Below are 17,388 nucleotides of genomic sequence, written 5' to 3'. Positions count from 1 at the left end.
CTCTGTTTTCAAGGTTTTCTGGTGAGGCAGACTGTAATTAATATCTGTAGAAGAAAGAGATTGGAGAGTGACTCCTACAGTCCACCACATGTTCGCCGGAAACAGAAAATCACCGATATTGTCAACAAGTACCGGAATAAGCAGTTGGAGCCAGAATTTTATACTTCACTTTTCCAGGAAGTTGGACTCAAGAACTGCAGTTCTTAGACCACTGTCTGTCTAGGATTATTGAACTCCAGTTTGGGACTTTAATATCAAAGCAAAACAATTTGATAGGTAATCACTGTAAAAATAAAAACAAATCACTCCCCAAGAGCTTACTGTTTAACTAACAGAGTAGAAGAAACACATTATAAACCCATTTGGTAGAAGACTTTTGGCTTTCTAGTGAATGGGCTCCCAGACACAATCATATTCCTGCTGGTAATAATGATACACATTTTAGCCATAAACTTTCTTTTAAAAGTGACAATTTTAGTCAAATATAAGCCTTTTGAGGAGAAGGCTTTTATGCATCTTAGTTAAACACATGCATTGATAGTATCAAATTTGCAAATTAGACATTGATGATAGTTTTATACCTCACTTTTTTAGGAGGTTGTGTTCAAATTAAAATCTGTCTCAGAATCTTCCAGAACATTTAAAGACTCATATTAAAGATAGCATGGAAGAGAAGGAAAGAAATCTCAACTTTCTGTTCACTCATAGGTCCATTTGTCATCTAATTGTCATCCATCTGTCAAACTGACATAAAGAACATAAATGCTCTTTGTCAGATAAGCCTGACATTAAAATATTTTATATTTTCTCTCCACATTCCAAAAAGTTACCAATCTCATCACTGTACAGATCTGTCTGAAGGCCTCAGTTTTGGGCAGCCCAGGAACAGATCTAAGACAGAGGCATGACCCTGTCCTTTAACAAGGATATAAATGGAGTTTGTGGAGTTAAAAGTTGGGAGATAGCAGCGATGCCTCCACCCTTTCCATTACTATCTAGCTTGGTGACATAATGACAGGTTAAACATTCTTAATTCCTTGGTTAAATATTGAGAAATATAAATCCACAGCAAGGGTTGAAAATTATCTGGTTTTATCCATTGTCTCTTATTTTAGGACCAATCAGGAACCTGTAGTAGTTTATGAACAGTTCTAATTTGGGGTTCAGGAAATAGCCTTTCAGGGCTACTAATTCAGATCTCTCCCAGAGAATCACTGAATTTCATCATAATTAACAACATCAGTGACCACCTCCTTGGGTGGCTGCTTTTAAAATTGGCTGTTGTCCTGTTTTTTGGACTTCACTAGCTAAAGGCACAAGTCCCTGCCCAGGTTGTGGAAATACTTGTGTTACTCGCTGCTACTTTTCCACCAGGGAGAAATGTTTTGAGGTGGCTAGACCCAGAACATCCTTACAAGGATTCCTGTTACAATACTAGAGTGTACACTGCTCATTTCTCCTATTTTTATGTTTCTTCTCTATTAAAATTATTTTGTGTTAAGAAAATAAGTGACATTTAAAATCCAAAGAGGAGGGATCACAGTTGTATAAGGAATTATTTCCCACTTGAACTCTGATGTCAGTAGATTCTGTAGGTCAGGGGTATAGTGGTCTATTTGGTTTGACGTGTTGGTAGTTTAATTAAGGCGTGGAGGTAGTGTAGGATCTAATCCCTGTGCAGATACTTTCCGGAATATTTATATTCCGAAAGTATGTATTTTGTCGTCTATGATCAAGAAATGTGGGCATGGCAGCTCTTGGCTTTGTTTGCCATACCCTTTTCTTCATGTCTGCTTTAAGCTCAGGTAAAGTTAAACTCCTCCTATTACAACTCCATTTTCCATTCAGGGTATAATATTATTCAGTCATTGATTTTCTTTTTAATCTGGGCAATAAACTGATTTACTTTCAAATAGTAGTATGGGGTAGGGGGGTGTATGATAAAGATTAGCAGGTTCTACTCTAAAAATACGTTAGTAGCTCAGCAGGTATAAGGTGAAGTTTAACAACTTTCATGGAAATTCCAGGTTGACGTTTCAAGAGAAAAATGGGCCCTTGCTCTTGTGAACGTGAAACAAAAAACTTAAAATTGATGTGCAACTTTAAACACTCCAGAGGTTAAAAAGAACTGATGCAGGTGTACTTCCTCAGTGTGGTTCTTCAGATAAAACTTTTATTTTTGTCATGGTTTTACTGTCAGCAGGATGTACTGTGGTGTGTGTTGGGAGTAGATTTCCTGATCCTTCAATTTGCTCTAATTTCTGGCAAGCCTTTTGTAATTCAAATGGCTTTGATAAGTGAACGGCTTTGTTGAATGCAGTTTGTGATCTGGAAGACTTTGTGGTCTCCCAGGGAAGGAGGGATGGATTCAGGACTGTTCATGAAGCCCCCAAAGGCATGAAACCCCAGTGTGCACAGCACAAACAGAATATGGGATGCATATACCTCATCAGGTGCTGGTTCTTCTGCTCAAAATAACATTTACCTAAAACAGGAGTGTGGTAAGAACCTTTGGACCTTTCACTACTACGGGTTTGAGTTCATGGTCACTAAGTTCACCCAACTGCCTTTATTAAAAATCACTTTGAGTACAGTCATGCCAAAAAAGCATATTTTATCCCTAATAAATAATCTTAAGTAGCCTAGTTGATAAATTTGCTAGCATATGTTCATAACCTTTGGGGGGAAGCCAGGACCGCTTAGGTCTATAGCTTAAACAGTTAAGTTGCTGCATGTGATGTGGTACTGGAGGTGGGTGGATGTGGCATATCTGATACAGAAAGCACTATCCAGGGAATAGAGGTAGCCCTTGATAGTCCCTTATCGCATTTGGAAGATGGGGGCTTTCATCTTCCTCTCTGGTTAGGAACACTGAGGAAGAGAGGAGGGCTTTTGCCTTTTCTTCTTCAACCAAGCTCTCCCTTTTGTCCAGTAGGTCATCCTGAGACCTCCTCTTGTCCATTGGCTCTTTGAAAGGAACAGTTACAAGGTCGGTTGCCCTCCTCCTGCCATGGACATACACATACACACACATGCGCGCGTGCACACACACATGCATGCTGTCCTCCATTTCCGTGTCCTCTATTTCAGGGTATCCCCTTCTCTGGACTCATAAATAAAAAAATACCTACATCTTTGGCAGGCTGTATATCTGAGACCTTCATGAATTGTTACTTTCTATATAATCTGGGAAAGCATTTGTCAGGCTCTGCAGAGTGGTTTTTAGAGAGGCAGAGTCTTCAGAGTGTTTATTGATACTGGAAGGTGGGATTTCAGCCAAAGTGGGAGTCATTCTTGCTCAGACATGTTCTGTGGTAGATAGTGAAAAATGTACTGGAGGTAATTTGACACTCCTGCTAGCAGTGACTCCCCACTAATACTCATTCAGGTTATATCTTCCTGAAAAGAATTGACTTACATGTTTACATGAGACATAAGTTGAGTTAGATGATCTGTTTTAAGGATTTCCATGACAGCTTCTTTTCCTGAGATGGAGAGATTGGAGGTAATCCACCTGCTTAATGTGGAATCAAACTGTGGGTTCTTGGTAGCTAAAGAAGCCATGTACTGTATAGTGTTTTTCTCAGAGTATCAACTCATCTTCAGATGCTTTTCTTTTTTTAATGGTGAGGGAAAAGGTATAATTTGGGATTCCACAGTGCCTTGCATATAGTAGGCGCCCAATGAATATTTGTTGAAGCAAACCAAGTTTCCCAAGTCCTTGTCCCTTACAGTGACCAAGAACATCTTTCTCCTCTGAAGGGCTTGGCAGTTATGACTAAAAAATAAGCAGTATCATTATTTGCTTGAAATCATATATACAGTTTGTATGAATTTCAGTATGTTGCCAAGACATGATCTTTTTCTTATTGTATTTTCTGTAAATATTTCTGGCACTGAATTGTAAAGGCGAATGTAAATATGAAGGTGTACCCATGTCCCCTTGCCTCCTGTGTTCTCTCTTCGTTGGTTAGGGACGAAGGCCCAGAGGCTTGTTTGGTATTTATGCCGCTCCTTTGTCCAGAAGAAACCCATGGAATATTGAATGTACTACATTTAGTCAATTAAATTTTAAGAAGATTCTTATGTAATTACATCACGTGTGCTTTTGGTTCCATCCTGGGGGGTTGGCTCCTACGCACGTATTCCTAGTGGGGTCTGCTGTGCTTTATCTGCCCTCTCATAATTTAGATCTGTGGGTTTTCACCCAGGTTTTGTAGATTCTCATGTACTGAAAATTAGATTAATTTTAAAAGAAAAGTATTTGGCCCATGCTGGGAGGAGCTTGTATAATAAAAGTACTGCCAACAGAAGCCTTCCAAAGGCTGGCAGTTACTGATAGGCTGGCTGGGTCTCTGTGTTTTGGAACATGGAAGTGGCCAGTTCCATGTCTCTGCCTGCAGAAAGTCTGAGCTCTGGCAGGGCTGGGCAGTCAGCAAAGGGGAGCAACTCAGAGGAGGTAACCCCCCCGACCACCCGCTGCCCCTTTGAATAGGGTTGCCTATAAGGGTTCCATGGGACAGATTTACACCTTTATGCCTAAATCACACATGTGGGGTGGTTGTACTACTTGTTAGACAGTGATGAGAATGGTTATGGTGCATGCCTGCCAGGAGCCACCTTCTCCGGGTTGGCACTGACTCAGCATAATGTTAGTATGCAACCCCACTGAACTGCGCCTGGGAGCCAGGGCTCGGAGATGCCTCCCTTCAGTTGTGTGTCCACACCTGCTCTGCCCAAAGGACCTCCAGCTGGGCCCTGGTGGCCAGGGAAGCTTCTGTTTGGGCTGACTGCACAGTGACCTTGTTTTGGGATTTGGCAAGAAAATTGTATGGTCAAGCCTTTCCCACTGGCCCTGCCCAGCCCTTTCTGACCCAGCCCCTTCAGAACTCAGTGTCAGGAAATCACGCCCAACCTCCAGCCAGACCATCCAGCTCCTGATCCTGGCTCTGGGCCCTGAGTGGCACAGCCTGCCAGGGCACTGCTCTTCTTGTACTCACATTCTATTACCACCTGCCCCAGCCTTCTCTTCTGGGGACTCGTCACCCCACAACTGGGCTAAAATTCCCTCTAATCCGCTGTTCCCTCTCCTTCCTAATTGTACTATGACCAGCCCTATTTGCCTTTCTTCCAGGGTCAGTGTCTTCCTATAAGGGGGTCCTTCCACCTCATGTCTCCCTAAGCCTAGAACTGGGTCTGCCTAACTTCCCAACCTGTATTCCATGAGATGCCGTGGTCTCAAGATCAAGTCTACAGCAAACTGGTTGCTCATTAATGTGTTGAGTCCTGAGCCTCACCGGGAGTTCTGACTCAGTAGAGCAGGGTGAGCACAGGATTCAGCATGTTTCATAAGTACCCTTCAGCCCCACTTACCTGCCAACAGTGACCAGAACAGGTGGTCCAAAGACCTTTTGGAGAATATGGTGTTGCTGCATCGCTCCTCTCCTGAACTTCCTGCACCCGTCGGGTTCTTAGCCTGCCCAGAGTCTCCCTCCAGCTCAGGGATGTCAGGCCCAGCAGGTCTAGAGCCTCTTTCCTGCCACAGGGCCTGACATATGGAGGTATGCTGCCCACTTGGGAGGTAGAGGAACAAGGTGAAAGCCTTAGAGGCTCCTCACCAAAAACTCTAATAAGAGGTGCAAAAGCTTCCAGATTAGATAATCATTTATTGAGGGCCTCCTAAGTGTTAGAAAGTTTTTAAATGGCAGCACAGTGACCACTCTGGCCTGGCCTACTTATTTTGTTTAACCTAACCTAGAATGTTTTAAGTCAACTTTTTAAATTGGGAGATTTCATATAAAAGTCCAGATTTTTTGGTTCTCTTGGAAAAGTCGGGGGGTCTGGGAATATAGAACCTGTGTTTCCCGCAGAGCAGTTACTGGCTGGAGCTACAGCGGCTCCCTGTCTTGGATATAGCAAGCTCCATGCAGTTCACGGCAGTCCCCACCACTCCCAGAGTGTAAACGGGGCCCATGGAACAACAAGCCCAGGACCTGGGGCCTGGCTGGCCCCTGATGGAACCTGTGATGACCTCAAATACATGACACTCACCTGGAGGCACTGCTTATACCATCATTTATATTTTCTAACTTTTAGCAGCTTGGTGAGATAAATATTATTTCTGTCCTTACAAGAGAATCCAGGCAGGTGTCACATGAACCTAATAGCATCTTAGTAGGGATTCAAACCTAAACCTGCCTGCCTGGAAGCCTGGGCTTTGGTTTTGGCCAAATTGTCTCCAACTCCTGCCCATTCATCCAAAACAGCTCTCCCTCCGCTGAAGGACACTCTGACTTTCTTGTTACATCACCAGCCCAGTCACGGTTGGGCTGAGAGCAGAGTATGGCCCAGCCCAGCAGGTCCCCAGGGCAGCTCTGCCAGCCCGGCTGGCCGAGTTGAGCCACATGTGCTCCATGAAGTACCCTCTGGTGCCACTGATGAACGAACTCACGTTTTCTTTCCTGGTGTTCTGGCTCTGCCTGCCTGTAGGTTTGCTGCTGTTCTTGTTGATTACCTGGCTACGCTTCTTACTTAGCCAAGGTGAGTCTCCCAGGTGGGCCCTAATCCTGGAGCTGGGCAGGGGTCGAATAGGGCAGGGGGGCCTGAAAAGCCTGTAGAGATGGGTTTCCTGCAGGCTTTTTAACTGCTGGCTCAAAGATAAGTGCTCACCTGTAATAGAAAAGGGTTGATTTAGTAGTGTAATATTTCTTAACCCAGAGTGAGACTGAATCCCTGACTTTGACTGGTAAGCAGTATGTATGTGTGCACATGTGTGTCCCCTCAGGGCCACTGCTAGCACCTAAGGTCTTTGGTACGAATTGGAAAGAGGTGGCCACTCTGGATAGATGAACTAATAAAAGGTGCCCCTTCTGCGCATTCACAAGGGTCAGTGAGCAGAACATGGGCTGGATTTCAGCCCTGCTACCCCTCAGCTCAGTGCTTTTGGGCAGTAAGCAGCTTGCACAATGGGACACTGTAGCCTTAGGTGTTTTATCAGGTGTCCAGAGGCCACTCACACTACTTTCTGCCCAGACTGTACGTCAGAGAGGATATGGGTTTCTTAAGGGTGCAAGATCACAGAAGCCAATGGATGTTGGTCTTGAGCTCAGCATGCCACCAAGAGGAACACGAGGTGGCAGAGCTGGCCATAAGGGAAGCTGGGGGCCAGCGGGCTCAGTGCAGCCTGGCCCCATGGCAGAAATGACACTCTGCTTCTCAGGTCCGCTGTCTTGCTGGGCACTCCCTTCACCAAGGGGTCTCTCCTGGGGCTGCTTGACCTCCCACCTCCTGCTCCTCAGGTCCACGACCCTGGGCCAGCTGGGCAGGGAGGTCTCGATGAGTGTGCTGCCAGCTCTAGTCAGATGGCATTGACAGGGTGAGCAGTTCAGTCCCCAGTCTGCCCCATGAGCTCAAAATGGGAGGGTGGGTTATGGTATAATTATTGGGAGTTCCTGTCAGGAGTATCCAGAAAATACTTGTTTGAAGGATGTTTTCGTATTCCTAGGGTGGACCAGAGCCCTTCCTGAGGAGTGCAACTCCGGCTTTGGGCTGGGGAGCTGGTGGAAGTCAGAGCCCTTGACTTTGCATAGTGGCTGTAAAAGCCATCTCTCCAGAATCTAGGGGATGTGGACCCAGATTTCAGCCTTGCCCCTTAGTAGTTCATAATAATAGCTGGCCTCTTATGAATACTGTACTAGGCCTTGTGCTAAACACAATGTGCACTATTTCATGCAAATCTCAGAATAACCCTGTGTAGTAATCCTTCTCGTATAATTGAGGAAACTTAAGCTTGGAGAGAGCAACCTGGCCAAGGTCACCCATCTATGAAGTACTTAAGTAAACCGGTTGTCTGGTCAAATCCTGGCTCTGCCATCTACCAGCTGTGTGACTTAAGGCAAGTCCTCTCTGAACCTACTTTTCTCATCTACAAAATGGAGATGATAATCCCTACCCTTTGGGGCTGTGCAGAGATGCATGTCAAGGGCAGGGCACACAGTATCTGTACACAGGGCACATAGTAGGTGCTTGTAGGCTGAGAAATAATCCAGTTGGTATTGGCTTTTTTCAAGGTAAGAGGAAGTGTAGTAGTAGCTTCAAATGGCTTCTCTGGAGGGAAGACACCTTACCTAAGGTCTAAGAACTTATCTCCAGTGATTCATTCTTGGACACCCTGCTCCCAAACCATCTACAACCTGCCCTACCTTCACCCTTCTCAGAATTTCTCCTGAGAGACTGTTTACCCTCCAACATCTCACATGGCCCTTTGAAATAAGTCTTTCTGGTAATTTTATGGTGAACAGAAACTGTCCTTAAAGTGAGGTGAGCAGTCCTCCCTCAGGGGCCCTTCTTGAAACTCAGATTACTGTGTCTGTTCTATCCTTGTGCTGGGAAGTGGGCCAAACCCAGGGTCTGGGCCTGCCAGGGCTTGGAGGGCTGGTTCTTAGGACCCCTGGCCCATGGTTTTCCATTGTGCTGTGGATTTCTTTATTGGAATCGGTTTGGCCTGGAATCCCGTATGAAAAGCAGACAAGAGCAGCTCTTGATTCCTTGTCCCTGCCCTGCCTGGGTGGGCTCAGCAGGGCAGTTTCAGGGCTCAGAAGGCAGAGAGGGTTGAGCAGCAAGTGCCACGTGGCCCATGAGGATACACTTTCCCAAGTTGGAAAGAGTAGGGGGCTGCCTGGGGAGACTGGCAGCTGAGTCCTGGGGACAATACTAATCCCGGCAGTGACATAAAGAGAGAGGATGAAGCCACACGTGCCCTTCTGGGAAAAGATGCTTTGCTAAGGATGTTTCCCTTGGCGACTGGAAAGGAATTTGCAGAAGGAAGAAGAGAAACCTCCTGAGAGTTGGAGTGAGGGCTGAAACAGAGGAGCAGGCTCAACAGGCCATGCTTGCTGAGGATCCTGCCACCCTCACGGTGGTCCTTGGAGCAAGATGTTACATTCAAAGCTACCCTTGACTTACCTGACTTTAAACAAGTGCACCCAGTGGACGGTGGAGCCGGGAGGCTGACTCAAGTCCAGCTCCCACTTCCTGGCTGTGAGCCTGGACGTTTCACCCTCTGAGCCCTCTTCATCTGCAAATATGAATAATACTAACAGTTGCCTTCAGGAAGTTGTTAACAGGATCAAGTGAGAAAATGCATTTAAGCCACCTAGCACATAATAATGTGTTCGAAAGACAATCACTCTTTAGTGAAAAATAGTCACCTTATGCCATCTCACTGATTTCTAAACCAGTATAACTACCAACATTGTTGAATGCCTGTTTTATATGTCTTACTTCAGTTAACCCTCAGCATTGAAGAGCATATTATTACACCCATTTTACAGATGCAGTAATTGAGGCTTAGCTTTTTCTGTCTTGTGCTCTTGGTCTGCAATCAAAGGGCTCCCTGCAGCTCCTTTGCTTCTCTGCAACCAGTGAAACAACTTAAGACTATAGTATGAAAAAACAATTCCCCATCCCTCTCCTTTCTCCCCTTGTCTACCCAAGGTAAGCCATCTTGGCAAGCTCATGCACCTATTTAATAGCATGTGCAGATTTCCATTAAATGGAGGGGTGTGTGTGTCTTTTTTTTTTAAGGATCCTACCATGCACATTTCTCCGTAACTTGCTTGTTTTATATCACAGACATCATGAAAGTTGAAAGATACAGACCTAATGCAGTCATTTTAACAGCTTCATGACATGCCACTGGGCAGGTGGGCCAGGTCTCCATACGGTGTGAGTTTGCCACACTTCAGTCAACCAGACCTCTCATGATGGACACACACACATGTTTTCCAGGGTGTTTTCTCACAAAACTCTGCTGCAGTGAAAATGATTTATGTATGTTCTCAGGTATTTGTTAATGAATGTGCATGGTAGTAAATGGCTGGATATTCGATGGGGTAGTGTGTGTGTCTCCTCAATGCCTGCTCCTGGACCATGCCCAGTACAGGTAGGTCATTTGCTTACCTAAAGGGCCCTTCCCTCTGTAGTAGGTAGATATGGCCACTTTCTGAATCACAGGACAACCTTCTTTCATGGTCCCTAGTTGCCATTCAAGTTCCTGAAATATTCCTGAGGTCTCAGGACTGTCCCATTTGTTATGACTGCCTTGGGCCCCTGGTCTCAGACAAGGCTCCTGGGATGCCCAGGCCTGGCAGGGGGCTCCTTTTGGGTCAGGGGTAGAAGACAGGATGTGACCCAAGAGGCCTTGTCTTATACCTCCACAGATTCAGAGGAAAATGACTCAGATCTATGCTTTGATTGGGAGCCCTGGAGCAAAGGCCCAGCCGAGCCTGGCTGGGAGGGGACACTCCACAGCCAAGAGCGGGAGAAGCCCTGCTGGTGAGCCTATTCTGCCAGGTGAGGCCCTCCTCGGGGGTTGCCGGGTGGGAAGGGGAAACCTTGGCCTGCCCAAAGCCTAGAGCAGCCGTCATGTTGGATGTCTGCTCCCTCCACCATGCTGGAGAACCGTCTGCCTCATTGTGTTGGAGACCCATGTTTGCCTGTTGGAGGACCAGCTACCTCTGCCATGAAGAGTTCCTCTATGAAGGTCCCCCCTACCCTTTACGTCTGGGACCTCACCTCCCACCACTCTCCTTAGGCTCTTTGCAGTGGCTTTTCCTTCTGCCTGGAATCCTCCATCCTCAGAAATGCACCTGGCACACTCCCTCATTTCTGAGATTTTGCTCAAATGTTGCTTTCTCAGCAGGGCTTCCCAACCACCCTCTACCCACGCCATGACCCCCGCTTTCTTACATTTTCTTTGACCAGAGCAGTTACCACCTTCTGACATGCTCAATAATTAATGTACCCAAAGCACCCACAGCAATGCCTGACCCACGAGGGGGGCTCAATAGGCATTTGTAGAAGGAATAACATGATGATGATGATGATGGCGGCTGACATTCACTGGGTGCTTGATAGGGACCAGGGCCTGTGCTAGGCATTTCCCTTTCACAGTCTCACTTACTGAATTCCACAAAGGGGATATCATTCTTATCTCCATTTTACAATGAGGATTCTTGAGTGCAATACAGTTGAGTAATTTGCCCAAAATAACAGCTCTTGCATCCATTCAACCCTGGGAGACCTCATCTATTCCGTGGCTTCAACGCCATCTCTATCCAATGACCCCAGGATGTGTGTATCTCTAATCAACCTTCTGAGCTCAATTATCTGTCTGCTTGACACCTTTTCATTGTCCGGAATGGGATTCTTGATTCCCTCGGCTACCTAACAAAGCAAAATACAAACACCGGATCTGCCAGCTTGTCTCATCTCCATGAATAGCGGCACGGCTGGCAGGTCTGGTTGCCTGAGCCACAGACTCGGGAGTCAGCCTTCCTGTTGGCTTTTCCTCCCACCCCACATCCCGTCCATTAAGTCCTAAACTCCATTTTTCATGTGTCTTCTTCTCTCTTTCCCTGCGGCCACCATGGCCTGCCCTGCTCCAAAGCCTGCCCATACAACATGTCACTAACTTTTCACTCTGCCACCATGGGTCACTATTTGAAGCCCTAGACTGTCTGGGGGGAGGAAGGAGGTGGTGGAGGCAGGGACCCTCAGTTAACCTCAGTTACTCTGATTCTTAACCTTTCTAGGTCATGACCTCAACAGTCAAGGGCCCTCTCCCCCCAAAAATGCACACATGTGCATGCACTCAGTTTTGTGTTTAGGGCCAGCTTCATAGTTGTGCCTGTGTGGCCCCCCGAGGTCTCATGTTCAGAAGAACCCCATCCCTGGTTTAATATTCTACTGTCACTGACTTGAAATCCTTAATTTTTAAACAAAGGTCCTGCATGTTCATTTTTTTAATGGGCTGCATTGTCACTGTTCGTGTTCAATTAGTAGGGTGAGAAAAGATTTCAAGACTGCTCCAGAATCCTGTCCCATTTACATGGAGCCCTTCCATCTCTTACTCTTTCGTTGCATTGTCATCCCTCTATCCAACCTTCCATTTGTTTCCAGCTTGGTTTTCCCAGAGTCAGCAGGGCAGTGGCCGCATTAGATGGGAGACATTCACTGGGTTGGGAAGAGGAGGTGAACTGCTTTCCTGGGACCCCCAACTTGTCTCCTCCACTGATGGACACACAAAAGCCTCCCAAGGACCCAGCTATCCTCCCTTACAGACCACCTCCCAAGCCCCCAGAGAGGAGCCCCAGTCTGTGAAGGCAGGATGATCAGGCACATGGAGAGAAGTCAGCCACCTGAATTCAGAGGAGGGCCTACAGCATAGCTGGGCCAGAAGCTTTGGGTCCATATTAAAGAAACAAGGGGCTTCCTGTGTTCAGAGGACCCCTAAAAAACCTGCTTGGCTTGACCAAGTTCATTCATTTGACAAGCTGTGGGGTCTCCCCAGCTCTGCTTTTTCTACTCTGTTGGAACAATCCACCCAAAGCACAAATTGTAACATGTCCTTCCCCATACTTAAGCCCTCTATGACTCCCCACTGTCCCTGGACTAAAGTCCAAATTCCTTGTGTGGTGTAGAGAGCTGCCCTTTGGAATCTGAGCCCCACCAAATTTGCGGGACAAGGTTCTTATCAATAAGGCCGCAGTGAACACGCATACCTTGGCATACAGGTGTGCTTGCTTCTAGCTAGAGGATGAATTCCAAAAGGAGAAATGGTTGAACTTACAATCTATGCATTTATATTTTGCAGATATTGCCAAGTTGCCCACCAAATGGTGGCACCAATGGTGTACGTGAAAGTGCCTCTTTCCCCAGGCGTTTGACTTATTGTGCACACTCCCTTAGGCGCACACACACACACTCACACAGCCTCTCTTACATATTCTCTCTCTCTCTCACATACAGACACACACACACATCCCTTTCTTCACACATGCTTTCTTCTGGCTGATGACGAAATCATCACGACATCCCTCACCCGCCTGTCATTATGCCTGTGAGCCTCAGTGTCATCACTGTAATAGTTTCCTGTGGCTGCTACAAAGTGTGACAAACTGGGTGGCTTAGAACAACAGTAATTTATCATTTCATAGTTCTGGAGGCTGGACGTCCCAAAGGTGCTGGCAGGACATGCTTCCTCCAAAACTGCTGGGGAAGACCCCTTGCCTCTGTCTTCACATGGCATTCCACATTGTCTTTCCCTCTACATGTTGTCTCTCTGTGTCCTAATTTTCCCTTTTTATAAGAACACCAGCCATTAGATGAGGGCTTACCCTGAGGATTGCATTTTAACTCCATTACCTCTGTTGAGAGCCTGTTTCTAAATAAAATCGTATTCCAGATAAGGTCCTGGGGGTTAAGACTTGCACATACATTTTTGCAGGACACAGTTCAATCCTTAACACCCTTCTTATGAGGACTGAATGTGGTAATCATATAAAGCACTGAGCCCAGGGCTTGTCTGGAACTTTGTAAATGCTCCATAAATTGCTGCCAAAAGAAAGAACCTAGAAATAAGGTGTTGGTGTACATGATGTGCCAGGCACAGTTCAGGTGCTTGGCATGTATTATCCTGCCATATCCTCACAACCACCCCTCAAGACAGGCAAGACTGTCATTTGAATGATGAAGAAGCTGTGACTCAGAAAGGTTAAGGCACTTGCTTGAAGTCACACAGCCTAAATGGCAGAACTGAGGATCTGCCCCAGCCTGTGAGGCTCCACTACCTCACAAGGCATGGGACACCCTCACAGTGGGGAGTGGTTGCTGCTGGGAAGGTTAGAAGGCAGGGGGTAAATGCTGAGCACACAGCATGCAGCCCTGGGGAGCTTTGTGGGTCTGAAGGACATGGAAAAGCATCTCAATGACAGTGAGTGGGTGGGCTCAGTCCAGGCTGCCCAGAGGGGCTGGCAGATTGCCAGGGCTGAGTCTTTCCACTGTGACCTACGTGGCCTAGCCGATAGTCCAGGTCCAGGACCGGGCCTAGTGGGGCTGAGGAATGTTGCCCAAATCATGTGCCCTTCTTTCCATTCTGAATACACATGGCTCTCCAGGAAGCCAGGAGAGGATGCTTCCTTAAAGAAGCGTGAAAGCACAGCTTCCTCAACATTCAGGCCACTCTCTCCTCTTTCTTGCTTTCTTTCCAGGTCTTCCCTACACCTAAGTGAAGAGGTAACGTTAGGTGTTTGTTCTTTACTCAAGTACTGACTTACTTAAGCATTTTTTCATTCACTCATTTACTTACTCACCCATTCACCTAATGGCTCACTTATTCATTCATTCATTCATTCACTCACTCATGCCCTCACACATTCATGCACCCAGCCATTCACTCTTCTACGTATCCATTAATCATCCGTCCTCATCCATCCATCATCTATCCATCATCCATCCATCCATCCATCCTCATCCACCTTTATTAAGCACCTACCATACAGAGCTCCTTACAGCTTCTAAAGTACTTTTCACCACTTCCACTGCTACTTCAACTTACATATTGGGAGGGAGGGCCTCTGCACCCGTGGGACCCCCAGAGTCTCCTCCTCAGAAGGAAGCTTGGGGGAAATGGACAGTCATTCATCTGCATTGCCCAGTCTGCATGTGACAGCCAGCAACAGCCGTCTAAGCCTTGGGGCTCTTAAGGGCCTTTTGTTCTGTGGAGCCCTTCCTATCTTTCAGTGCTGGGGCCGTGCATAGTCCTGGGTGCTGTGGCTCCAGTAGGGTGGTGTTTCCAGTTATCAGGCCCCATTTCTTGCTTCTCCTAAGCCAGAGCAGGCTGTGGTGACCCAGGGACTTGACCCATGACCTTTCCCTACTTGGGAAGCCCCCTGGGCCACACTTCCTAAGGTAAAGGCAAATAGAGCACCTGGGAAGGTCACTGGCACTCAGAGTCTTAGGCGAGGGCAATTTGTGGGAAGACCATGGCATTCTGTTCTGGCCAGAGAGTTAAGAGGGGGACTCCTGGTTTGTAACAGATATGGGGGGTAGGATGCAAACCAGGGGAGCTGGGAGGAATGTCCCCTACTTGTCCTAACACCCCAATCCTATGCCTTTGCACATGCCCAGCTCCTATTCCTTCCATTCCAGGCAAAATGTCAACTTCCAGGGAGGCTCTTCTGGCCCCGACACTCTGTCTCTCCTTTCTCCTGCTCCCGTAACCCCCTCCCTGCCCCTTTCACAGCCTCAGCACACTCCTGCTTGCTTGCGTCCCTGGTTCCTAGCAAATGTGACCCTCTCCACTTCACAGAGAAAGAAACCAAGGCACAGAGAAGGTGGGTGATCTGCTCAGAGGTACAGAGGGTGTGGCCAGGCCAGGATGAAGGCCCCTGGGTCATAGCTGTTTTTTTATAGCCGCATTAATCATGAACTTTATTAATACAGTTTTATTTAAAAATGGGTGACTGGTGACTGTAGTGACAATAATGGCAATACAAGTATCATGACTGTTTTGGGAAAGTGTCAATTTCACTTCACTGTTGCAGTACAGGCGAGTGGGTAGAACTTGTGTGTGTGTGTATCTCTGTTTGTGTGTGCATGCATGCATGCATGTGCCTGTCGGTAGCCCTGGCTGAACCAGCCCCACCCAGGAGGAGGCTAGACATTTGTCCCGGGTGGGGGTGCCTGGGAAGTGGGTGTGCCGCAGAGGCCCTGCAGTCTCCCTCCTCCTGCACTGCCGGCTGAGTCAGCCCATGACAGCAGCCAGTGGCAGAGCCTACGCATCCCCTGCAGCCCTGGTGGAGAGGCTGGCCCTGCAGCTCTGGCCTTGCCATGTCTCTGCATTCGGAGGGCCTGCATCTCCAGGCAGCTGCGGCGCTGTGCCCAGTGCCAGGTGGACCTGGGCTGCAGGTACAGGCATCGTGGGAGGGGAGATTGGTGGCTTGGTCTAAGGGCCAGGCCTGAGGGGTAAAGACACCAAGTCAAGAACCTACTGTGTGTGTTAGGGGGCATATGGCACCTCACTCAGTCCTCACAACCCCCTGTGAATCAAGAATTCCCCTCCCATCCTACAGAAGAGGAAACAGGCTCTGAGAGGTCAAGTAAATGGTCCAAGGTTACCAGCTGCCAAGTGATAGATCTGTATTGGTCCGTGGACTCCCGACCCAGACCCTCCCCAGGACACACTGCCCTGGGCTCCTGCTGCTGGCATCCTGCAGGCATCACTGATTCTCAGGTTCCTGGAGATGTGAATGACCCTAATATGTGCCGTTTCCCCTTCCTCTGGATGTAGAGGGTATTAGAAACCCCAGGGACTACCTGGGGTCCAGGATTCTGGACCCTAAGCTGTGGAGTCTCAGCTGGGTCAGTGTGGCTGTGTGGTCACCTTAGCTGAGAACTGCGTCACCCCTCCTTCCTGCTCAGCCTGCCTCTGACAGCCAGGCCAGAACTTTTAAAAAGTCGTTTTTCCCCAACTATGATTACAGCATATTACAATATAATTGTTATAAAAATTCAAACAGCACGGAAGTATATAAGCCCATTCCCAGAACTGACTATTGTTAGTTTTGGCAGATAAGTTGGGAGAATTTTTTGACATATATAAACCTACACTTGTATAGTTTTTACACACATAGGATTGTGTCACCTATGCTATCTATCTCTTAATAATATGGACACCTTTACATGTCAGTAACATAAAGATCTAACTCATTCATTTTAATGGCCTCACAGAATCCAACTGAATGGATGTCCTTTGATTAATCTGAACCAGTCCTGGGCTAATGGACATTTGTGTTGGGTCCAATTTGTAACCATTTTAAATAATACTGCAATGAATAGCCCTGGGGATTCGTGTGGGTAAAACTCATTCCTAGAAATGTATCTGCATGTTTAAAGGGAACAGCTAGAATCTTGGTAGATCCTCCAAAATGCTCTAGTTCAGAGCACACCTACAGCAGGGAAGCCTCTTTGCCTACTCATTTCCACCCCAGGATATGAAGATTGACTATGGCCTGTATGCAGAGAGCAGATTCGGGGAGTAAGGGATCCTGCTTTTAGAGCAACCAGCCCACAGAATTCATTGAGGAAGAAACCTTTAGGCCCGGGGAAGGGAGGGGGCACTCAGGGAGATCATTTCATTCTAGAGCACATTCATTGAGCTCCTACGTTGTGGGGGAAGCTCCATCCCATCCCAGGCCAAAATTACTCAGGACGTGTACTCCTACTGAGAGTCCATCTTATTATTAAGCCAGAGACATATCTGTCTGTCTGTCTGTCTGTCTGTCTATCAATCAGTCATCTCCTTATCTAGCTAGTTTTTCTCTATTGCTGCTGTAGCAAATGACCACAAGCTTAGTGGCTTAGTACAACACAAATTTATTATCTTATAGGTCTAGAAATCCTAAAAACAGGGCTGTCCTCCTTCTGGAGGCTCCAAGGGAGAGTCTGTTTCCTTGTCTTTTCCGGCATCCAGTGGCTGCCCACATTCCCTGGCTTGTAGCCCTCTTCCATCTTCAAGGCCAGCAGTGTAACATCTTCACATCTCTG

At 47.1% G+C, this 17,388-nt stretch overlaps 2 protein-coding genes across 7 annotated transcripts in view; both read left to right on the top strand.

Moving 5' to 3' along the window:
* Positions 1–4,096, top strand: part of RALGAPB (Ral GTPase activating protein non-catalytic subunit beta) — a 126,735-nt gene extending 122,639 nt beyond the window's left edge. For all 6 annotated transcript variants that reach the window (XM_073236615.1, XM_073236612.1, XM_073236610.1 and 3 more), the window contains one exon: positions 14–4,096. In XM_073236615.1, the coding sequence (XP_073092716.1) occupies positions 14–207 (194 nt within the window). In that variant the 3' untranslated portion in view covers positions 208–4,096. The remainder of the gene's footprint in view (positions 1–13) is intronic.
* Positions 4,097–6,059: 1,963 nt separating this feature from the next.
* ADIG (adipogenin) overlaps positions 6,060–17,388 on the top strand; it is a 31,111-nt gene continuing 19,782 nt past the window's right edge. The window contains exons 1-2 of the mRNA XM_037012948.2: positions 6,060–6,540; positions 10,221–10,353. Of these exons, the coding sequence (XP_036868843.2) occupies positions 6,405–6,540; positions 10,221–10,339 (255 nt within the window). The 5' untranslated portion in view covers positions 6,060–6,404 and the 3' untranslated portion in view covers positions 10,340–10,353. The remainder of the gene's footprint in view (positions 6,541–10,220; positions 10,354–17,388) is intronic.

Source organism: Manis javanica, chromosome 5 (genome assembly GCF_040802235.1).
Source record: "Manis javanica isolate MJ-LG chromosome 5, MJ_LKY, whole genome shotgun sequence".
In the NCBI taxonomy this organism is placed as follows: Eukaryota; Metazoa; Chordata; class Mammalia; order Pholidota; family Manidae; genus Manis; species Manis javanica.
Note: the sequence above shows the minus strand (reverse complement) of the source record. Positions and strands in the feature narration are given on the sequence as shown.